Source organism: Rhinopithecus bieti, unplaced genomic scaffold, assembly GCF_001698545.2.
Source record: "Rhinopithecus bieti isolate Rb0 unplaced genomic scaffold, ASM169854v2 scaffold_35538, whole genome shotgun sequence".
NCBI lineage: Eukaryota > Metazoa > Chordata > Mammalia > Primates > Cercopithecidae > Rhinopithecus > Rhinopithecus bieti.
In genome coordinates, this window is record NW_016815913.1 from 553,656 (window position 1) to 577,835 (window position 24,180).

At 41.5% G+C, this 24,180-nt stretch overlaps 1 protein-coding gene across 3 annotated transcripts in view; it reads right to left on the reverse strand.

Annotated features, from left to right (window-relative positions):
• Nucleotides 1-24,180, reverse strand: part of DCLK1 (doublecortin like kinase 1) — a 366,905-nt gene that overhangs the window by 168,514 nt on the left and 174,211 nt on the right. For all 3 annotated transcript variants that reach the window (XM_017854149.1, XM_017854150.1, XM_017854153.1), the window contains exon 4: nucleotides 16,754-16,853. In XM_017854149.1, coding sequence (XP_017709638.1) covers nucleotides 16,754-16,853 — 100 coding nt within the window. The remainder of the gene's footprint in view (nucleotides 1-16,753; nucleotides 16,854-24,180) is intronic.

The window sequence follows — 24,180 nt, forward strand, 5'->3', positions numbered from 1 at the left end:
TTTGAACCCAGAGGAGGAGGTTGCAGTGAACTGAGATCATGTCACTGCACTCCAGCTTGGCTGATAGAGCAAGACTCCATCTCAAAAAAAAAAAAAAGAAAGAAAATAAATTAATTGGGACCCCATTAGATTGAAATGATTCCAGCACCTTGGCTTCCTATATAAGCAAGCTGAAATGCAACGCGGTGTGAAAGGTAAAATGAAACTTAAGCATAATCTATCAGAAACTGCCAACCAATCTGTAACCAGGGACTTTCCACTGGAATCACTTAAATAAGGCTACTGCTCCACTTTAATGAGTCAAACATTTTCTTTGCCTTGAGTCAATGTTCATCTTATAAAAGCCTCTTTCCATGTCACTCTGTTGTTGGAGGTCAAACTGCTTTTGGTTTGGTGCTGCCCAGTTCATGAATTGCTGTCTGTTTAAATAATCTCTTTAACATTTTAATTTGTTTACATTTATCTTTTAACAGTTTATTAACCAGCTGCAGACAATCACCCAGACAAAGCTGGGCATTGAATCTGAGGCTCCCCTACCATTGTTGCCCACAAGGAAATGTGAGTGTTACCCTACCTTTTCATTTCTTTTCATTTTATCAGAGTTTCTAGGCAGCTATGCTGTTGGTCTTTGGCTAGGCAGGCCTCTAGCAGCATAACTCAGTTGGGAAAAACAAGGACCTGGAAATCAGACATCATTTCAACTCTCTGCTATTGTTTATCCTCAGGCAGAATTTGGATGCTTAAAGTTCTTAAATGGCCAGAATCAATGACTAAAATTAATAAGATGCTATCTGGCATGAATACAATTAAAGCACTACAAGGAGGTTCAAATATTCAATTAAACAAGTAGAAGCTGGCTTGACATCACCTCAGAAAGCCCCAGAGAGTTCAGCTGGCCAAAAGCTAACCATGAGCCTGCATTGTTTCACAATTGTTAAAAGAAACCTTAATCACTCTTAGGCTGTATTTGGACAAGTTTGTTGCCTCTATCAAATAAGTTTATATTCTCAAAACTCTTTGAAGCCCTCAAGGAATACTATGTTCTGTTCTAGGTGCCATTTTAGGGAGGCTATTGCTGATCAATATCTAGTATTGGATATCAAGAGAAGTGTAACCAGGATAGTAGGGTAGTCTTAAAAGAAATAGTTGAGGAAACTTTGTCTGGAAAAGAAGTTTTTGGGAAGTACCAGGCTATAGGTCTCAAGCATCTGAAGACTAACAGATGGAGTAGATTCCTTTTGCATCCAATAATTCAGCTAATATTTCTGGAGCCCTTACTACTCATGGGACCCTGATATGTACTGTGGGATATATGCTTTAATGATACGCAGGACCAATCTCAAGGCACTTACAATAAAGTAAGATAAAGTACAAAGTGTCCAGGATCCTCAGTTTTAATTCCAACTCTGTTACTCACTGGGGACGTAACTGTGATGGTTAATTTTATGATGGTTAACTTGAATGGGCCACAGGGTGCCCAGATTAAACATTATTTTGGGGTGTGTCTGTGAGGATGTTTCTGGGTAAAATTAGCATTAGAATCAGTGGACTCCGTAAAGTAGACTACCCTCGGCCGGGTGCGGTGGCTCAAGCCTGTAATCCTAGCACTTTGGGAGGCCGAGAAGAGCGGGCGATCACAGTCGAGGGGAGATTGAGGACGCATTGCGCTGGCTAAACATGTGAAAACCCCGTCTCTAGCTAAAAAATACAAAGAAATAGCGCCGGGCGAGGTGTGGGCGGGCGCCTGTAGTCCCAGCTCTCAGGACGCTGAGGCAGGAGGAATGGCGTGAAACCGGAGCGGAGCTTGCAGTGAGCTGAGATCTGCACGCACTCCAGCCTGGGCGCAAGCAAGACTCCATCTCAAAAAAAAAAAAAAAAAAAAAAAAAAAGTACGACTACCCTCTCAGGTGGCCTCATCCAATCCATGAAAGCCCAAACAGAACAAAAGGTAGATGAAGGAGAAATTCACCTTTTTCCTTCTGCCTCACTGCTTGAGCTGGAATATCTCATTTCATCTTCTCCTGCCCTTGGACTGGGACTTTCATCATTGGTTCCTCCAGTTCTCAGGTCTTTATTCTCAGACTGAACTATATCACTGGCTTTCCTGGGTCAGCAGCTTATAAACCACAGGTTGTGGGACTTCTCAGCCTCCATAATCACACAAGCCAATTCTTTATAAGTCTATCTTTCGTCTATCTCTGTGCATGTATGTGTATTAGTCCATTTTCACATTGTTGATAAAGATATTTGTGAGACTGGGAAATTTACAAAAGAAAGAGGTTTAATTGGACTTACAGTTCCACATGGTTGGGGAAGCCTCACAATCATGGCAGAAGGCAAGGAGGAGCAAGTAATGTCTTATATGGATAGCAGCAGGCAAAGAGAGAGTGAGGAAGATGCAAAAGTGGAAACCCCCAATAAAACCATCAGATTTCATGAAACTTATTCACTACCATGAGAAGAGTATGCGGCAAACCTCCCCCATGACTCAATTATCAACCGCCAGGTCCCTCCCACAACATGTGGGAATTATGGGAGTACAATTCAAGAGGAGATTTGGGTGGGGACACAGGGCCAAACCATATCATTCCACCCTTGGCCCCTGCTGAATCACATGTCCTCACATTTCAAAACCCGTCATGCCTTCCCAACAGTCCCCCAAAGTCTTAACTCATTTCAGCCTTAACTCAAAAGTCCACAGTCCAAAGTCTCATCTGAGACAAGGCAAGTCCCTTCTGCCTATGAGTCTGTAAAATCAAAAGCAAGCTAGTTACTTCCTAGATACAATGGGGGTACAGACATCGGGTAAATACAACCATTCCAAATTGGAGAAATTGGCCAAACCAAAGGGGCTAGAGGGCTCAAGTAAGTCCAAAATCCAGTGGGACAGTCAAATCTTAAAGCTCCAAAATGATCTCCTTTGACTTCATGTCTCACATCCGGGTCATGCTGATGCAAGAGGTGGGTTCCCATGGTTTTAGGCAGCTCCTCCCCTGTGGCTTTGCAAGGTACAGCCTCCCTCCCAGCTGCTTTCATGGACTAGCAGTGAGTGTCTGCAGCTTTTCCAGGTGCACAGTGCAAGCTGTCAGCAGATCTATCATTCTGGGGCCTGGAGGATAGTCCTTCTTCTCACAGCTCCACTAGGCAGTGCCACAGTAAGGACTCTGTGTGAGAGCCCTGACGCCACATTTCCCTTCTGCATTGCCCTAGCAGAGGTTCTGCACGAGAGCCCTGTCCCTGCAGTAAACGTCTGCCTGGGCACCCAGGCATTTCCATACATCCTCTGACATCTAGGCAGAAGTTCCCAAACCCCAATTCTTGACTTATGTGCACCCACAGGCTCAACACCATGTGGAAGCTGCCAAGGCTTAGGGCTTGCACCATCTGAATCCATGGCCTAAGCTCTACATTGACTCCTTTCAGCCATGGCTAGAGTGGCTGGGACGCAGGGCACCAAGTCCCTAGCTCAGGGATCCTGGGTCCAGCCCATAAAACCCCTTTTTCCTCCTAGGCCTCCAGGCCTGTGATGGGAGGGGCTGCTGTAAAGACCACCGACATGCCCTGGAGACATTTTCCCCATTGTCTTGGGGAATAAAATTTGGCTCCTTGTTACTTATGCAAATTTCTGCAGCTGGCTTGAATTTCTCCTCAGAAAATGATGTTTCCTTTTCTATCACATTGTCAGGCTGCAAATTTTTCAAACTTTTATGCTCTGTTTCCCTTTTAAATGCTTTTAACAGTGTCTAAGTCACTTCTTGAATGCTTTGCTGCTTAGAAATTTCTTCCACCAGATACCCTAAATCATCTCTCTCAAGTTCAAAGTTCCATAAATCTCTAGGTCAGGGGCAAAATGCTGTCAGTCTCCACTAAAACATAACAAGAGTCACCTTTGCTCCAGTTCCTAACAAGTTCCTCATCTACATCTGAGACCACCTCAATCTGGATCTTATTGTCCATATCGCTATCACCAAACTTTCCCACATTTTCCTGTCTTCTGAGCCCTCCAAACTGTTCCAACCTCTGCTTGTTACCCAGTTTCAAAGTTGCTTCCATATTTTTGGGTATCTTCCCAGCAGTGCCCCACTCTACCGGTACCAATTTACTGTATTAGTCTGTTTTCATGCTGCTGACGAAGATATACCCAAGACTGGGCAATTTACAAAAGAAAGAGGTTTAATTGGACTTACGGTTCCATGTGGCTGGGAAAGCCTCACAATCATGGCAGAAGGCAAGGAAGAGCAAGTAATATCTTACATGGAAGGCAGCAGGCAAAGAGAGAGTGAAGAAGACACGAAAGCAGAAACCCCTGGTAAAAACATCAGATCTCATGAGACTTATTCACTACCATGAGAGCAGTATCAGGGACACTGCCCCCATGATTCAATTATGTCCCACTGGGTCCCTCCCACAACACGTGGGAATTACGGGAGTGCAATTCAAGATGAGATTTGGTTGGGGGCACAGAACCAAACCATATCAGTATATCTGTGTGTGTCTCTGTGTGTGTATGTGTGTGTATGTGTGTGTATCCTATTGGTTCTGCTTCTGTTGAGAATCCTGATTAATACAGCGACCTTGGACAGTTTCTCAACTTCTCCTAACATGGCTTTCATTATTTGTGAAGCAACACTGCAGAGGTTTCCTGATAATTAAACGTGATTATTACTCATAAGCTAGATGCATTAAAAAAAATCCCAGAACACACAGCAGAATGTACAACAATGGTATAATAAAGAGCAAAGAGCTGGAAAAAGAATGAGAAATTAGTAACTGATTGAAACCAAGTAGCTGGAAAGAGGCTTTACAAGGATGGTGATGTTTGACTTGAACCTCAGAGGACAAGATGGAATTTGGTGGATGAGGAAGGAGAAGAGGAAAAAGAGCATTCCACATTAATGAGACAACATGAGTAAAAGCAGCTATTTTGAAAATAAATGGCTTTTGGGAGACCAACAAATAATACTGCGGTTGGAGGGCAGAGGAGGAATAAAGGGTGAGAACAGCTAGAAAGATATAACCCAGTCAGATTACAACTGCCCTAGAATCGCATGCCAAGGAGTCTGTAGGCAGTGGAGGGCTAGGTAAGTGAATTCAGGAGGATCAATCTGTGTTCAAATATGGTGTGAAAATGAAAAACTGCAACTAGGATAGAAAATTCAAGCATCTTCATGAGTCTAAGTGGGAGATGATGAGGAACCGACCTAAGATAATGGCAGTAGCATTGGAAAGGAGGGGGACAGATGGGCTATGGGGAGTAAAAGTGAGGAGTGAGTAAAAGATGACTCCATGTTTTGCAACCTTGGTGTTGAGAATGCTGATGCCATGAGCTCATCCAGGAAACACAGAACAAGAAATGAAGCTGACCAGGTAGATGATGAGTTCAGTTGTGGGATGTTTTGAATTTCAGGTGGCTGTGGAATAGTCATAGGGAAGTTCATAAGAGAAAGTTGGAAATGTGGTTCTGGAGCTCCTGAGAGGAGTCAGGGTTAGAGATGTATATCTCAAAGGAGGTACATTTAAAGATTAAGGATGTATTGTCAAACAAAAACAAACTTGGGTTTGACCTCTGCCTTTAATACTAGCTGTGTGGCCTTGAACAAATTACTTATCATCTCCAAGCCTTAATTTCCTTAATTGTAAATTTGGGAAAATTATACATACTTCAAAGGCTTTGCTTATTGCATACCATCTGGTTGCCATTTGTCACCATCACTGTCTACCAGAACCATCATTGCTGAAGCCATTAAAGTAGGTGAACTTGGCTAGGAATAGAGAGTAATTAAGTTTAGAAAAAAATGAATGAATCTTAGGGAACAATTATTAAGGGATATATGACTGAAAAGCAAACCTGAAAGGAGCTTAAGAGTATTCAAAGGGGGACAGGCAGACGATCAAGACGTCAAGACACTACAAAGGGTCAAGGGGCAAGAATTTCAAGGAGGGAATCATCAAAAATGTCAAATGCTACAAAGAAGTCAAGTAGGATAAAGAAGAAAAGAAAAAGATAGAACACTGAATATAGTGCTTTGAAGATTATCCTTGCTTAGTGGAACTACTACATATGTTAGGTATAGAAGCCAGTTGCAAAGGTAATAGGATTGAAAATGAAAATTTCACCCAGACTCCAAGGAGATGTATATCAGATACCAAAGTGAATTGTGAGACAGATCCTATTCCAGAAATTTCAAAGCAGATATAAACAGTTCTAGACCTTAGTCTTCTTACCCACTTTGAGGATATAAAAGTCTTAAGTTACTGGAGGGAAAGCAGATCTATGAGAAGGATTCCTTAAGAGAGAGCCTTGCTGTGAATTCCATCATTCCAAAACAGGGGTGATGCTCCCCTTCACCTCAATAGGGGTTTCACTGGAAGATCGTAAGTGCTTGATCAGTGTCCTCTGTGGACAGAGGGAAATGACAGACTGGTATTCATGTGTCTGACTTTCACCCGAGAGCCTCTGGCAGAAAACTGAAGGAGGCTTGGTTGTACTGAGTGGCCTGTTGTTAGAGGTAAAGGATGCATGAGTGTTCTGATGGATTTGAGGGCACAACTTGGCGTGGAACTAATTTAAATTCTTCCCAAGAGGAGCATCTGAGGCCAATAGGGAGGGCTTTGGAAAACAGGGACTGAGAGAGATTCAGCCAAAGCTGGAAGAAACTGAATCAACCATATCAATAAAGAAGAGCAAAATGTTCCCAGTGAGAGTCCCTGAAGAATCCATTAAAACACCCAAAAGAAAAGTTAGCTTTAAATCACAGTTTCTGGCTGAGAGAGTTTGAAGCCACCCTACAACAGAATAGTCAAGTAAGGACTTTCCACCTCTCCTTTCTCATCACCCTGCCCCATCTACCTCATCCCCATTGCAATCCTGGACAGATCAAAACAGTGGGGAGGAGAGAGTGGGCAGGAGAGAAGTCATCAACCCTCCCCTTGTCCTGCAGAGTAGGGGACTCACCACATGCTACATTGGGCTCTAGCTAGGTGTAGAAACAGAACTCCAGTTTTGAATGACTGGCATGTGGGACTAGATACTTTCACTTTGGAATGATGATGGCAGTTTGCATCTAGTAGAGTCCACAAGACTTTTTGACTATATTAGGAGGGACCAGAAAAATATTGGGATTCCTGAGGTGGCATCCAGTGCCAAGAAAGGAACTTCCAGCCTTACATAAACCTAAATGGATGGGGAAGACAGTTTTAAAAAAAAAAAAACTGATAAAACCCCATCATTCTTGTGTGTTCCATGTACCAGTTACCCAATGGTATAACAAATGGTCAGGTTGAAGAAGTGGAGGCTTCAAGGACAGTCATTCTTTATTATTATTTTTTAGCAGTTTGGCAGAGAAAGAAAGGCAAAGTGGTTTGATGAGATGACGGAGAGGACTGGAGGCTCTTTTAGTACAGGAGGAACCTGGGCCTAGCTGTGGGCTGAAAGAAAAGAGACTATACATAGGGTAAAACAACAAATCCACAAAACAGTAGGAACAGAATACTGACAAGGAAAGGTCACATAGAGAAACAGAAGACAAAGACAGGGACTATCATTGATTTTAGAAGAGAAAGGAGACTTCATTTTTTAGAAAGTTGAGGAAAGCAGGAGAGAAGATGAGGAAAGATATAGGTCATTTTGGTCAAGAAGGAAAAGAAATAACAGAGTTTACAGTGAGTGATTTTGACCATGAGGGAAGGGATAGGAGGGAAGCTCCCTTAGAATGAGGGCAGTGGGTAGTATTTGTTATTCTGGAGACCAGAACTAGGAGGACTATGTGCAAGCTGGGGAGACATTAATTTGGGCTCAATAACTTGTTAAAAATGAGCACTAGGCCGGGCGCGGTGGCTCACACCTGTAATCCCAGCACTTTGGGAGGTCGAAGCAGGCGGATCATGAGGTGAGGAGATGGAGACCATCCTGGGTAACATGGTGAAACCCTGTCTCTACTAAAAATTCAAAAAATTAGCCGGGCATGATGGCACATGCCTGTAGTCCCAGCCACTCGGGAGGCTGAGGTAGGAGAATTGCTTGAACCCGGGAGGCAGAGGTTTTAGTGAGCCAAGATCGCGCCACTGCACTCCACCAGCCTGGGTGACAGAGTGAGACTCTGTCTCAAAAAAAAAAAAAAAAAAAAAGCACTAGTGGACAGTGGAATTAGCCTTCTTCTAAATTTGCACCCCATCATCAACAAAGGGTTCCAGTTGGGGATGGAGGAACAACTGTTGGATGCTGTGGAGAGGGTTTCTGCATCAAAGGGGAGGGGAAGCTGATGACCTCCAAGACCTTTAGTGTCCACGATTCACATACAATGCTATATTCTGTAGGGTTTTCCATATCAAGAATTCATATGTCACTGTTACTGAATATAATAAAAAGGAAGGCCCACGAGGAGCGGAAGAGAAAATGTAAAGGAAAGATTGCAGATGTTATACAATGCCTTGATTTTCTAAGTAGGAAATTATCTATTTGTAGCGAAAGAACTAGCTTGAGCTTGAGTTAGAGTCTGTCTCCAAGGTACAGTACTCTATATGTATCCATAGTTTGGCTGTTGATTAAATTGGAACAATCACTATGTTCTGGGACATTTCATATTTATGCATGAGCTAAAAGGTAGCTATGGTCAGGAAAGTCTCCAGAACCCCTTGCGGCCTTTCCACTGCTTGGAGGCAAATAGGAACTTGCTGACGAGAGCAAAGTATGTTAGCAAATGTGCCCCGTATTCAGAACACAAAACAGACAAAAGCTCCCAAACCCTCTATTTCAGACATCAAGCTGAATTCTACAAATCAATGCAATCAGGGATGATCATACCAGATTTTATATCCTTTTCTCATAAGACAATGAAGAGCCACAAAAACTTAGAATTATTCAACAAGATAGCTATATTAGTTTTTCAGTTGTTTGGCTTTTTTGTTTGTTTGTTTCCTGAGACAGAGTCTCGCTCTTTCGCCCAGGCAGGAGGGCAGTGGTATAGTCTCAGCTCACTGCAGTCTCGACCTCTGGGGCCCAAGTGATCCTCCCACCTCAGCCTGCCAAGTAGCTGGGACTACAGGTTTGCCCAGCTAATTTTTTGTAGAGATGTGGTTTCACCATGCTGCCCAGCTAATTTTTTGTAGAGATGGGGTTTCACCATGTTGCCCAGGCTGGTCTTGAACACCTGAGCTCAAGTGATCCACCTGCCTCAGCTCCCAAACTGTTGGGATCACAGGCATGAGCCACCATGGCTGGCCCTATACTGTTTCTTTAAAATAAAAACTGTACATTCCTAGAATTAACATCTATTGAAACGATAAAATATTCTAGCACCAACAAGTACCATCCATCTCAAAGAAATCTGCTCACAGATGCAACGTAAACTGGCCTTATAATCCAATTACAATTTAGATTTACAAACAGTTGTCTGTCTATTGTAAATCACTAGTCATTTTACCACAGTATTTTTCCTAAGAGATAAAAGCCACTAGAATAATATGCAATATTTAATATTCTGGGTCAAAGTTCAGCACCTAAGATCCTCTGACATCTTTACACATAAACAATATTAAAAGTCAGTATGGACCAGCCTGGCCAACATGGCAATACCCCATATCTACTAAAAATATAAAAACTAGCCAGGCATGGTGGTGTGTACCTGCAGTCCCAGTTACTTGGGAGGCTGAGGCAGGAGAATTGCTTGAACCTGGGAGGCGGGGCTTGCAGTGAGCTGAGATCACACCATTGCACTCCAGCCTGGGTGACACAGCTAGACTCCACCTCAAAAAAAAAAAAAAAAAAGTCAGTTGAAGGGTCACATCTGATCTAAGTGTTACTGCCTGCAGGTATTTGAGCTTAGCACACTGCCTAGTACATAGTAAGCTAGCTTATTGAATGAATAACTGCATGAGTGAAAGAATGGATGGATTTTGTTAGCAGTGACTCAAAAACTAGTTTGTGAGGAGGAGTGGTCTTTGTCCTGACTGTGAGCATCTTCCAGTGTTTCCATTAACCTTCTGGTTTCCTAGCATCACCAGCCTCAGGACAAAGCAGCAGGGCCATCAGGTCTCTTTAACTCAAATCAACGTGGGCATGGAAAGAGGGAAGCATTTACCAAGGGCTGGGACTCCTGAACACTGCCACTTTTAGAAGTCTGATTGGTTCTTCTACATGTGGTTTAATTTAATCTTCTAGAGATTCCCTCCAGAGAAGAGTGGGTATCTTCAAAGGAGCCTTAATTCCCTCTTACCTCCACCAGAGCAACAAAAGTTAAGAGTGGAAGAAAGCAGTAGTAATCGCTTTCTGGTTCCAAAGAGCACCAAAAGCAGATCTTGATGTCATCTGCCTCCCATTAAGCCCCGCAAATGAAGCTACATGGCTGAGTCCAGCTGCAATCCACTAGGAGGTATATTTCAACTGAGGTGTCATTCCCCAGCATCATTCACTGGGTAATAAGGAACACAGTTTCGAATGTGCTTTGACATTTATTGTCTCATTTGAGGTCCATTACAACTCAGGAAAAAAAAAAAAAGTGTTTCAGGGAATAGGAAGCAGGCTTGGAGATGTAGAGACCACACAGAAAGTAGGACATAGAGCCTGGATGAGACTGTGTCTTCCAAACACAATCCTACTATTCCAATACTGTTCCTACTATTCTCTTAGGTTGGTGAAAAAGTAATCACTTTTTTTTTTTTTTTTTTTTTTTGCCATTACTTTCAGAAGCCGTGATTATTTTTGCACCAACCTAATAGGTTCTAGCCCTATTTTCTTATCACCCAGAATTAGGGAAAGCAATCAGAACCCCCTGGTGAATGGTGCCTGATGCAGCTTCTGTCTTATTTGGGACATGAGTCCCAGGAAAATGGTTAGGATAGAATATTTCTAGAAATATTTACCAAGCAGATCTTGGATACCCAACACCATGGAGATCCATAAGAGAAGCTGAGAAAATGTCCATTCTAGAATCACATACCCAGGAAGAACATTGGACTACAGGCACATCTGTCTGGTGCAGGGAGAAGTAGAACTGGTATTTCCTGGAGATCGGTCACTACACATGCACACACGTGCACGGGCACACACACATGCACACGCACACTGTGTCTCAAAAGTCTTCCCGCAGTTTTGAGCTTTAATGACTTCAGAATTGTAAACACTACAAACATACAAAAATCTGAAAGCTTATTTACATTTCTTCTATAGTTACTTAGTTTTAGGAATACTAAATACATTTTTTAATTTTAATGTTTTGTTTCAGTTCACATTTACCACCTTCAATCAGAGGGGCAAAAACATTTTACAGTATAGTATATGATACCCCTACAATCCACACACAAATGACCCATGTCACGTAACATCTCATACTAAGCCTGCAGTCAAGTAAAAGTAAATTTCACACGTGCTGCTGTGAAAACGACATCACTACTAAGTCAGCTTGTAAGGCTGGCATTTTCTTTCTTTCACACCCTAGAGCTCTTCTTTTGTTTATACAAATTCAATTTTATCTTGTTAGACACAATCCACCCTGTTAGAAACTTTTTGGATCCTCATTCTACCTTTGACCACATCAGCTTTCCTCCCTGATGGTTCAAATCCACACAGCTTTAATGTTCTCTAAAGGACACTTTTTTTTTTTTTTTTGAGATAGAGTCTTGCAGTCTTACTCTGTGGCCTAGGCTGGAGTGCAGTGGTGTGATCTCGGCTCACTGCAACCTCCACCTCCCAGGTTCAAGTGATTTTCCTGCCTCAGCCTCTCGAGTAGCTGGGACTACAGGTGTGTGCCACCACACCCAGCTACTTTTTTGTATTTTTAGTGGAGATGGGGTTTCCCTGTGTTAGCCAGGATGGTCTTGATCTCCTGACCTCGTGATTCTCCTGACCTCATGATCCACCTGCCTTGGCCTCCCAAAGTGCTGGGATTACAGGCATGAGCCACTGCACCTGACCTCAAAAGGACACTTCTAACCATGCTAAACCACATCGAGTCCAAAGCAGATTCTTGTGGTGTGAAACCTGTTCACTCTCAGCAAACAAACAAATCCCTTCCTTCAGGGGTCTGACGGGACAATCCTAATAGAGATCTCCTCCGGCACATTAGACATCGGCCTATAAATCAGTACCTTTTGGACAGAGAAGATAAATCAATTAAAAATACAACCACCTATACCATTTACTATATATTTTCTTCTTAGTCCAAGGGAATTCAAGAGGGGCTCTGTCAAACGCACTGCTGAAATCTCAGACTGTCTGACAGCATTCCTCTGATCCACGAGGTGAGGAACCCCAACTGTGAAGGATCAGATGAGGGGCAGCCACAGCTCTGTTGTTGATGTATTCTACTAACAAATATAATGCTATTACTGTAAATATCTAAGGACAGATCCAAACAAATATGATAAACATTAGTTTACTTGTAATCCAAGTTCAAATAAAATTCGAACAGCTTCCACCAATGTCTTTTTTAGGTTGAATTTTGTTCCCCAAAAAGATATGTTCCAGTCCGAATCCTGGTACCTTTGAGTGAATCTTATTTGGAAATAGTCTTTGTAGATATTACCAAGCTAAGATGAGGTCATACTGAATGTGAGTGGCTCCTAATCCAATAACTGGTGTCCTTATGAGAAGAGGGAAATTCTACTGAAATGCAGGGGAGAAGGTTACATGAAGGTGGAGATGGAGATTGGAGTGATGATGCTGCCACAAGTCAAGGACTGCTGGAAGCCATCAGAAACTTGGAAGAAATGAGGAAGGATTCTTCCCTAGAGCCTTCAGAGGGAGCACAGCCCTGCCAGTACCTTGATTTTGGACTTCTTGTCTTCAGAACTGTGAGCCAACACATTTCTGTTGTTTTAAGTCACCCAGTTTGTGATACTTTGTTATAGCAGCCCTAGGAAATTAATTCAACATCTAAGCAAAACAATGGACTTTGAAGGTAATGCCTATTAACATCAGAATCAAGAGCACTTAGGAACTGGTTGATAAAAAATCAGAAAGATCTGAGAAAAGTTGAAAGAGAGGATGACAGATATCTGGACTCCCGAGTAGGTGGCAGTCCTGGCCAAGGCGAGGCTCCAGATGGCAGTGGAGTGAATGGGTAAAGGAACTAGCCAAGCAGAGTCGAGGCACTGGCTTTGAGGCTGGGAGGTTGGACAAGAATTGACATCCAGCATCAGGCTCATCCCCAAGATCACTGTCCCTCGCAAGCGTGGGGTGATGATCCTTTCTCAACAAAACCCTATCACTTTTAAATGGCAACAGATCACAAATTCATCCATTTGTCATCAACACAGAAGCAAAACCATGTTGAGCTTCCTGTCTCCAATGTGACATTTTCCCTGCCTCTGTTTCATCATTCTAAATTAGACAACAAGGGAAGGATCTGCTGGCCTCTCTGCTTGTCTCTATCTATAGTGCTCTAGCCACCATCTCCAAGGTGCTAAGATTCTACTGATTGATGACGATATCGCTAAAATGGTTACATTCTGAACCAGAACAAAGAAGGTGTTATTTTCCGAATGTGCAAACTTAGGAGTGGAAGGAGGCTCCCTGGCAGTTTCCTATATTAATCTGGCTCCAATGTGGCCCCATGAAATATTCATCTACAATGGCAAATCTCCTCCCAGGATGGACCTTAAGAGACATCCTTAGGAGATTTCCTAGCAGGAATTAGACGGATGTATTATTGCTAAATCCTGAACTCACTGGGAGCCAGGTTAATCTGGAAAGTTAAAATAAAAGTGCCGCCTTGTGGCAAAAGGCCCACTTCTTGGCACCTTAAATGAAGCACAGCCCTGCAGAGGGCAAGAGTAGTAATTCTGAAGATGCCTGTACCCACCGCTGACACCCCTTTAAGGAAGCTACTATGGAAAAGGCCAAATGAAGCATCGATGTGCAAATACCATTTAGCAAGCACAGATAAGCTGGGTTAAATCATGCTCGGAGCACTTAAAAAAAGATTCAAATGTTAATACATTAGCACTAGAACATGCTGTACAAGCAACAGGAAAATTGCAGTTGTCAGCGTGTGAATTTAGTCTCGGGATAAGTTCATCCAAGGAAGTAAAATCTCAATTTAGATCGTTTTTCTGTTTGAGCCCCCTTCCTTCCATATCCACGTGTTTCTTTTGGAATGGGGGAGGACATCGTTACTCAGCAAATGTATTTCACACCAAGAAAGGGTTAGGACATTATTCATCCATGGAAGGGATGTGAAGTTCTCAGCTAATTAGTTTGAAGTGGTCCTTCACAAGGTCAAACCACAAAAGATGGAGAAGGTATCCTAGGATGTGTGTGTGTGTGTTCGCATATAAGCCCTTGTGTGCATCTCTCTGTATATCTGTGTGCATTCTTTTTTATTCTTTTATTTATTTATTTATTTGAGACAGAGTTCCACTCTTGTTGCCCAGGCTGGAGTGCAATGGTGGGATCTCGCTTCACCACAACCTCCACCTCTCAGGCTCAAGCCATTCTCCTGCCTCAGCCTCCTGAGTAGTTGGGATTACAAGCATGCACCACCATGCCTGGCTAATTTTGTATTTTTAGTAGAGATGGGGTTTCTCCATGTTGGTCAGGCTGGTCTCGAACTCCCAACCTCAGGTGATCTGCCCTCCTCAGCCTCCCAAAGTCCTGGGTTTACAGGCGTGAGCCACCGCACCCGGCCTGTGCGCATTCTTTTTAATGAGAAATAATTCTAAGGGGCAAATAGCAAGAGGAAAGGGGCAGTGCACCTACTGTATTACAGAATTTCTGGCATTTTCCTGTTGTACTTCTCAGAAAGTTGACCTGCTCATCATAGCAGGTGCATGGGAGTAGCTGCGGCATCCTGGGTAGAGAGCGCATTGGCTGTTGCGAAGGGAAGCCCAGCTACGTGAGCTCACCCAGCCCAGCCAGCAGGGAGAAGGGGCCCCAAGTCCATCTGGGGCCTAGATAGAGACCCCAGAGCTTGGAAGATGTGGCCAATTCTGCTTGCTGGTTTGAAAAAGAGATGTATTCCAGGTTGAGTTTGACAGGCTGTTTTCTATATCAAAGCAACAAACAGGCTTTCATTTCAGAATGCATCTGGTCTCCTAAACCATTCTATCACAAGCAGCTATTTTCTTTAAATGGAAAGTCAGGGCAGTTTATTTTTCTCAAAACCATGCTGTCAACTCTTCTGTCTGACTCTTGACTTTCACCTGTTCTACACAATGGCAAAGCTGTTCTTAAAACGGTGGTGTGGGGGAGACCTTCCCTGAGGACACTATACTTGTGATATATTTACAAAAATCTGTGCTTCAAAGGGCACGTAGATCAGAAATAAAGATGGAATGTATTTGAGTCAACTTATTTAGAGAAAAAGGGATGCCAAACCACTCTTCCAGTTTTGGTCCTTGAACCAAAATAAATCTCTTCAAATGACACATCTATTTACATTCTTAATGGGCATTTCAAGTTTTCATGAGAAAGGGGCAATTTTAAAAATCCTTATCCCTCCCTACACACTCTAAGTCATTTTTTGGGGGGACAGGGTCTTGCTCTATCACCCAGGCCTAGTACAATGGCACAATCAGGGCTCACTGCACCTTTGACCTCCCTGGGCTTAGATGATCCGTCCACCTCAGCCTCCCAAACAGCTAGGACTGCAGGTGTGCACCACCATGCCCCGCTAACTTTTGTAGAGACAGGGTTTCGCCATGTTGCCCAGGCTAGTCTAAAACTCCTGAGCTCAAGTGATCTGCCCACCTCGGCCTCCCCAAGTGCTGGGATTGCAAGTGTGAGCCACCACACCCATCCTTTAAGTCATTTTTAAATCAAAGAATCATAGTTCCTAAGTGCATACAACCGATAATATGTATATATGCGTGTAACATAGATGCTGTGCATTAACACACATCTGCAGTGTTGGGGTGAGACCACTACATCACATCACTTTCCCATTATTGTTAGTGCTCAAGTGTTGCTCAGCCACTATTTCAAAAGCTCACTGATTTGTTTTTCTGCATTCATCTAAGCAAATAATTCATTATCACTTCAAAAAGCATTTCCAACTAGGCAGAAGCTGAGTTGTCAGTAAATATGCAATACTCCCCTAATTAAATTAGAGTAATATTATCAAGGAAGGGGTACAATAATCTTTGGTACAATAATCTTACCTGTGATAGTGCTAAGATACTCAGATGATTAATAGTATCAAAAATATCATTCTTAAAGTCACAACCTTTCATATTCATTTCCTAAGACATGTATTTCCCTCTTTATAACCATCCCCTCTTTATCAATTACAGAGTAGCACATTTAGTTTGTTAATGGAAGGAAGCTAACTTCTCTTTTCTGATATCTCACAGATGCTAATGACACATGAATGCTACAGTATTTAAAGGAAAAAGGGAAAGCAAGCCATTTGCCCGGTTAGGAATTAAAGGAAGCCACCTGAAAACTGAGCCTAGAAACATCTTAAATGATTTTATGATGACAAATCCCTCAGCCAAAAATTGTGGAAAAAATATATAATTAAAAATGTAGAAATCCACACCATCATCTTCTACGTAACAACAACTTAATTATTAAGTGGTTATAAATTAGCCATTAGTTACTTATTCTTCTAAATGATTTCACTTTTCCAATTCTCATTTCATCTGTTTTCCATATTTAAAAAAAAATCAAAGAAATTCAAGATATGGAAAAGACACGCTGGGTGAGGATCTGAAACTGATTTGGTAGCTTTGGAGTTGACATAATCTTGGCCTGGTGCAGCTCATTTTCGAAAGCTGCCTCAAATTTCCCCTGGTTTTGAACTTTTTTTTTCCTTACCACTTTCATCTAGCAAGAAATCATCCTGGTAACGGAACTTCTCCGGTCCACATGCAATAAAAATGTCATCATCACCAAAAAAGTCCTGAAGGCACATCACCTACAAGAGAAAAGCATGGCACTCAGCAAGGGTGGTAGAACAGCAATTACAACAATGCAACCCCACGAGCAGACATCTGCATAAAGCCCCTTCCCACCTAATGGAATCAACAGGGCAGCTTCTACAGAGGAATTTCAAAAGAGGGGTTCGAGCATCTGTTACTAGTAAGAAACATGTTCCATTTCAGTTCTGCAGGAAAACAGGATAAGGAAAATAGAACCAGTAACTGTCACATTTATTACTTGATATATCAATAGGCTCTGAGGTAAGAGCCCTTTGTTTCCATATTAGAGTAGGTGCAGCGCCTCTCTCCTCTTCGGAATGTAATACTCTTTGATAGTAACACAAGTCAGCATATGGTTTTAACAACAAATATGTTTAGTAACTGAAGCCATCATAATCACTGAAGAAAAATATTTCTCTTATCATATGAACATAATCACCTCCTTTAAACCCATTCCACCTCTAGTTGAAAGAAAATGAAACTCTTTTAAAATAATAATAAATAAATTAAGCTATTGCTTAGGGTTAGAGAGATTATGGTAAGTGTACGCCCACACCCAAGCTCTGCCAAACTCTAAAACTCTCAGGCCACCCATTTCTTCTTGTCATGCAAAAGGCAAGTTTTAAGGCAACCTTTTGATATTTACTCGACTTACTCTCCAATGAGAGCTTTAAGAAAGCTAAATGTCATTTTTGCAAGTAAATGTGATCAAAATGAATAATTTTCAAGCATCTTGCTCTCTGTCTTTGGATAGACTATGTAACATTTTATTCACATTGTGTGCAATGCCAACACTAGGAACACTGCTGATTTCTAACTATTTTCAATTTCCTTTGACCACTTGGGCGAATCGTAAGATGGCTAGTTGCAGGCACCCATTCAGAGCTGTATGAAATAGAGGTTGTAATAGTATTTTCCCCTGGATATTTGAGGACCAGAGACAAGCCTCTCTGGAGTGCTCGTGGGCACCTCTGGAGTTCTGCTTTTTTGTCAGTCCCTGGGAATGCTACTCTGACACATCACATGTGCTATAAGACATAGAATAGTAAGTTGAGAGAACATAGCATTATTTAGAGTCCCCAAAGGCAATGATGTGTGGGCTTTAGACTGTCTTTCCAAATAATGTCTCATTTCTAAATAATCACTTGGCTGAAGTTTTTAAAATGCAATTTCTATAACAGTTTGATAATCAACATTAAACAAGAATGAGGTATTATCCATGGTTGTCAATGTTTAGTCTGCCCATGAAAGCTTAAAAACACAGGGGATTTAAGAGGGATGCTGTAATCACTGAGGAAGATAAACTGAAGGACTTCAAGAGTGATGTCAGAAGCTCTGATATTCTATTTGGTTTAAAAGCAGACCATTTGAATTCAGAACCCACCCTCCATTTCACTCCTCTTTCTCTGACTCCAACCCAATCCTGTTCATCCTTACCTTCATGACACCATAGCTTCTTCTAGCATCATCTCCATCAACGCCCCCCCATGGCCATTTTCATTTTACATTTCATTTACAGAAAGTATTTACTGAACGCCTACCATGTGCCAATCAGCATCTGGCAGAAATGAAGAAGTCATGATCTCCACCCAAATGTGAACAATTAACCCAAAAGAGCAGTATCTCCTAAAGTGTGGATGGTTAATATGTTTTGTGCAAAAGAGAGTTCTAAAGCCAAACAGATTTGGAAAATATTTTTTTCCAAATTCTCAAAACCCTTAATGTTCTAATACACATCATGATGTCAAAGAAGAGATAGAAAAATCCAGTATTTCCCAAACTTATTTGATTCCAGAACTTTTTTCTCACACAGCATCATGAAGACAGATAGTGTTCCTCAGAGTTCCCTTTAGAAGTGGGCCGACAGCCATAGGTGAAAAGATCTCTGGGAACAAAGGAAAGAAAGAAGTTACCCACTCTGCTCCTAGGTGGCCACGCTTCTGCAGCTGATAAGTATTTCATTGCCAACTAATTTACTCACTCAAACATTTATGATGGGCCTACTCTACATCAAACATTCTGATGATGTATCTCTGATAGATGAAAATATTGTTTTGAAAGGAAACACATTCTCACTCCCACCATTTGCATTGGAGAACATCTGATTGCTAACCACATCCTACTCATCGGTGTGTTCATGTTTCACGCCACTTCTATGTGGACAAATAACTACCATCAAAACTACAACAGGTTTTAAGCAGGTTGCTAGCCAATGCTCTTCCATCAGTTTACTGATGACCATTCTCCAAGTCAGAGACTTAAAGAACGGAACAAACAATGATCCATCTTGGGCAGGTTGTTTTTTTTTTTTGGCAAGCGGGAAATGAAACGTGATGAAATTTTGATGTTCTTTCCAACACTGAGACTCCAAGAATATAAAAGGAATGCAATGATTGTTAGAAAAAAGTAACTGTCATCACCCAGCACAAAAAGGCAGGGGCAAGTCACCTCAGTGCCAAGCAGCATGCATTCATTTACCTCTCACCAAACAGTCATTAAAATGAGAGAATTTGTTGAACTAGCAGAAACTCCGATGTTTTCTGTGTTTTCTGTTCAACATCATGTAACCACTTCCCTGCTCACAACTTCCCATTGGAAAAGGTAGGTATGGTCAGTAGAGCAAATTCAACTTTATAAAACTGCTCTTTGTTAGAAGTCTTCTTAAAGAGTTGATAGCAAAGGAGACTTAAACACAAGGTTATAATAAAGATGAATTTAGGATAACCTGTGCACTTCAGTGCGCTTCAATTATCCGTGCACTCACGCTCTATCACTGATACAGAGGTAGCTATAATGTATTCCAACTAACAAGAAAGAATAACAGAGGGAGATTTATAACCCACTTCTCTAGACAAATGTACATTGAGAATTTTCCTTGAGGCATTACTGTACATTCTGATATTAAGGAATTATAAAAAGGTAGAGGAATTGAAAACCAGTGTTTCGCACAATAATCTGATTTTATTTATCTATGCAGTGTTACTCCTTTTGAAACCTGGTGTTCTAAAGATTCAGTATAGTTACCAGTTTTTAAAAAAATTCATTTCATGAATGAAAAACAGGCTTCGGCCGGGTGCAGTGGCTCAAGCCTGTAATCCCAGCACTTTGGGAGGCCGAGACGGGCGGATCACAAGGTCAGGAGATCGAGACCATCCTGGCTAACATGGTGAAACCCCGTCTCTACTAAAAAATACAAAAAACTAGCTGGGCGAGGTGGCGGGTGCCTGTAGTCCCAGCTACTCGGGAGGCTGAGGCAGGAGAATGGCGTGAACCTGGGAGGCAGAGCTTGCAGTGAGCTGAGATCCGGCCACTGCACTCCAGCCTGGGTGACAGAGTGAGATTCCATCTCAAAAAAAAAAAAAAAAAAAAAAAAAAAAGAAAGAAAAACAGGCTTCTTGTTACAAAGGGATAGTGACAATTGGCCTCTCAGCCATGAATTATCTGCTCCGTATGTGTCAGATGTTGGAAGCATTCATGATGATTAGATACAGGGCAGATGCAAAGGCAGAATTATCAAGTTTGAGAAAAGAGAGATGTCCATCCTGTGGAGAAGCACCTTTCCAAGCTTTTCTGTTCCACCTCCATGCTCTTCTACCTCCCAGGTGAGTTGATGTTTTCAGAGCCTGCTCTTCTCTGTGGTTTCACTACAGTCAGAGATTCCGCCCCTGTAATAACTTTCCAACCCAGGCCTTTCCCCCACCCTCCTCTCCTTTACTCCCAGCAGCAAGTCAGTCCATGGCTCATCCTCCTGCCTGTGGACCCTGGCATTTTACTCTAGTGGATTTTCTCAACCCTACCTCCTTTCTGTCCAATCCATCCGGTTTAATTTCTGTCAGTCTACTCTTCCTTAGCCAATTTTCAATATCTCTCTCCATGGCGCAGAAGGCCATCCATGGCTTACTATCCTCAAGTTAAAGTTCATCTTTCTGAGCCTGGCATTCCAGATGCCTCAAAATCTAACCCCAACCTATCTTTCAAGTTTCCGGTTTTTTTAGTTGTGACATGGTGCCTGATGCTTAAATAAGCATTTGCTGGATGGATGGACAACGGAAGGATTAATAGATGGATGGATGGATGGATGGATGGATGGATGGATGGATGGAAGAACTATCTCCTAACCTGAAACATGTTTCAATTTATCTGCTTTGCCTGTTTTTCTTAAAAGGGCTTGTTCTTTCCTACCTATGTGTTTGTTTGTTTGTTTGTTTTCTATCTGGTATCCTTTCTTATTCTTTGCCTGTTCAAATCCCTCCTATGGCCCATAGCTCAGTTGCAGATTCAAACCCTACCTTCTCCGTCGACTCTAATCCAAAGTGACTCATCCCGGCTTTGAGCCTCTATCCATTGATCAGTACGAGTTTACTGACTGCCCATTATTTGCCAGTCCCTGGGCTAGATCTTAAGAACATGTCTGCCCTTATCCATCACCTCTTCTTTTCTAGTATATGTTTACAGACTTAAGATCCAAATAATTCCTGTTGTGAATCAGTTATTCAGCAGAGAGTGACTTACATTACCTTCTAGTGGTTTTGTCAAAGGCTGGAGACAGGTGATATCACTCCAGCCCTTGCTCTGCCACCATCATTGACTTGAGCTAATCAGGAAACCTCCATCAGCTATCTTGAATTGAGTCCTGTTTCTATAGATCCTAACTTCAGTCAGAGCAAGGGCAGTGTCTTCCGTTGGGTGCCATTTCTTTTGGCACCATGGAGATGTCTGCTTAGGCTATTCCCTAAGAACACAGCACTATCAACAGAACCCGGCTTCTGAGTTAACCCGGCTCTTCCACTTGGATGTTAATCTCTTTGTGTCTCAGTTTACCATATTAGTTGTTTCAAGATGAGTTAAGATGATGAATCCAAAGAGAATAAGTCCTCAATAAATTTTAGCTATTTATTAGCCCAAATGTACTTTTACTTCTAAATAAGTATAAATCGAGTGCAAACACACAGTATATACTTCCTAAGTTCTATACCAACATGCTTCTTTTCTAAGTTGATTTGAAGAAAACGTAGCAAATGCGTGCCTCTTCTTGCTTGGGGAATAAGGATTTTATCAGTATCATTATTTTGATGAAAGGCACACTTTGAATTAGCATCAGAGAATGGGTGGAAAGCTGGTAGAAGCTGCTAACACAAAGGTGGGGCAGAGTTTATACCACTGATTTCCATTAGCCTTCCATAGAATGATGCTGTGAAAAGTCATTTGTAAGCATATTCACCTGATATAACAAATGTGCTAGGAACCACTGTCTTAACTCAAGGCCTCTTGAGATCTGTCACCAACTTCTAGTTTTGTCACAACCAGAGATTTTTATTCCTCTGAGAAAACTGCTCTCTGTTGAAATATCCCCCACTGCAAAAGATACCGTATGTGTAATATATGCAATTCATAAGCCAGGTAATCTGTTTATAGTACATGACACTTAATATTCTGTTGACTAATTTTCAGTTTTTACTTAGTGCTTTGCTTATTATACGGAAATCTAACTCCAATGTTGAATTTTTTTTTAACTCCAAAGAAAAACAGTCAACTTATTTCATGAGAGTTTATGTGATGGTGCTTAGTATTATGTCATACCCACAATACCTCAAAAAACATGGGTGATTATAATTGTCAGATGTGCTGGGAAAAGTCCTTGAACGAAGGTCAGGATACCTGGGTTCTGAGCCCATATTGCCTATAACTGTTGCATGAACTTAGATGAGTGACTTAAATTCTCTTGCTTATCAGTTACTGTATTGATTCTAATATGCTTTACCACAGTAATTATATATCTGATAAAGATAAAATAAATAGGAAAATTCTCTTTTTGGTGTGATGTACCAACAGGAATAGTTCTGTATACATTACTACATTTCATCTTCAACATACATGATAATACTGAATCCTTTCAACTATGAAGGAGACAAACTATTTGACAATAATTTATTGGTATCAGTATCCCCGTTTTACAGATGAAGAAAAACAGCCAGGTTAAACAGAAAACCAGTAGGAATTTGAACACAGGCCACTTAGAACTCAAATGCAGGCTCTTAACTACCAAGCTGTAGGAAAATGAGTCTATCATGCACCCTCGCATTTGCATATTATAAATTTCAGCTGATAAAATCATTGTGATCAATAGTTACCACATATATTGTACATTAACAGTATGTAATAAAATTGGTGTCTAATAAACCCGCCCTTTTTTAAAAGAAGGAAGTTTGAATTCTTCCTTTGGCTCAAGGAAGACACATTCCTTTTTCTGATTCTCTTTATGTGAAATCTGAATTCATACCTTTTCCATTAACTTGTCATTACGCACAGTCATCCCAAGAGACTAAGCTGCTTACGAGGAAACAAAACACTACAGACAAATATGGACTTCCTCTCCTCTGAGCTTCCGGCCTGAGTTGCTCTGCAAGGGCAGAGATTCAAACAAAGGCAATAAAAGCATCTGCTATTTACACATTTCCAAAGCAGGACCGTGGAATCCATTCCCCCTCACTGGAATAAGATCTCCATGGTGACGCTGACTTCAGGGAGCTGGGCCAGTTTCTCAGCAGGGCCTAGGCAAGGATATTTTCTTTACAAGAGCGCCCTCTTCAAACGAAACAGGGGATATCTCCGTAGCCCTGGACACATTTGAAGCCACAGAAGTCGTTGTGTCTTTCTTTATCAGGTGTTTTCCATTGTATGAGAAACACCAAAATATTTTGCTGTCATCCATTTAAAGACTGTATTTTAAGCAAGAGAATAAACCATCACAGAAGTAAAAACGAATAAATTCATCCCATCTATTTGAATAATTGAGTATGGCATGTTCTTTCTGTTTTAACTTTCTTTTCCTTTAAAATACTTCATTTGTAGTTTCTTAAACTTCTTGATACCAGTTAAAGATGGCAAGCTTAAAGATTCTGTGGTTAACATTTTAATGAGATGCTCTTTACCAAAAAGGAATGCTTATATATTTTTGAAAAAATATATAGTTACCTATGTATTTAAGGTGCCAAGTCAACAACCTTCCTCTTTCTGCACAATTCGTAACGTGACCATTATAATTAGCTTTCAGTTAAAACTTGGCACGTATGGGGCTCCTCGTCCTGCCAAAACTGAATTGAGAGGAGGTTCCTCTTCCAATTTCATTCCATACTTGGCTTCTTCTCTCCACTCTTAGCAATGAGCATTTTTATGCCACATGATATTATAAGTCAACCACTGTGAATTTTTCTGTCCTAAAATCATGTAATTCCATATGTTTCTGGTTCTAAAATATGTTCACAATTAGTTTTATAGCCTAATATTAGAAGTGTGTTATGTTATTGTCATAAAACACATTCT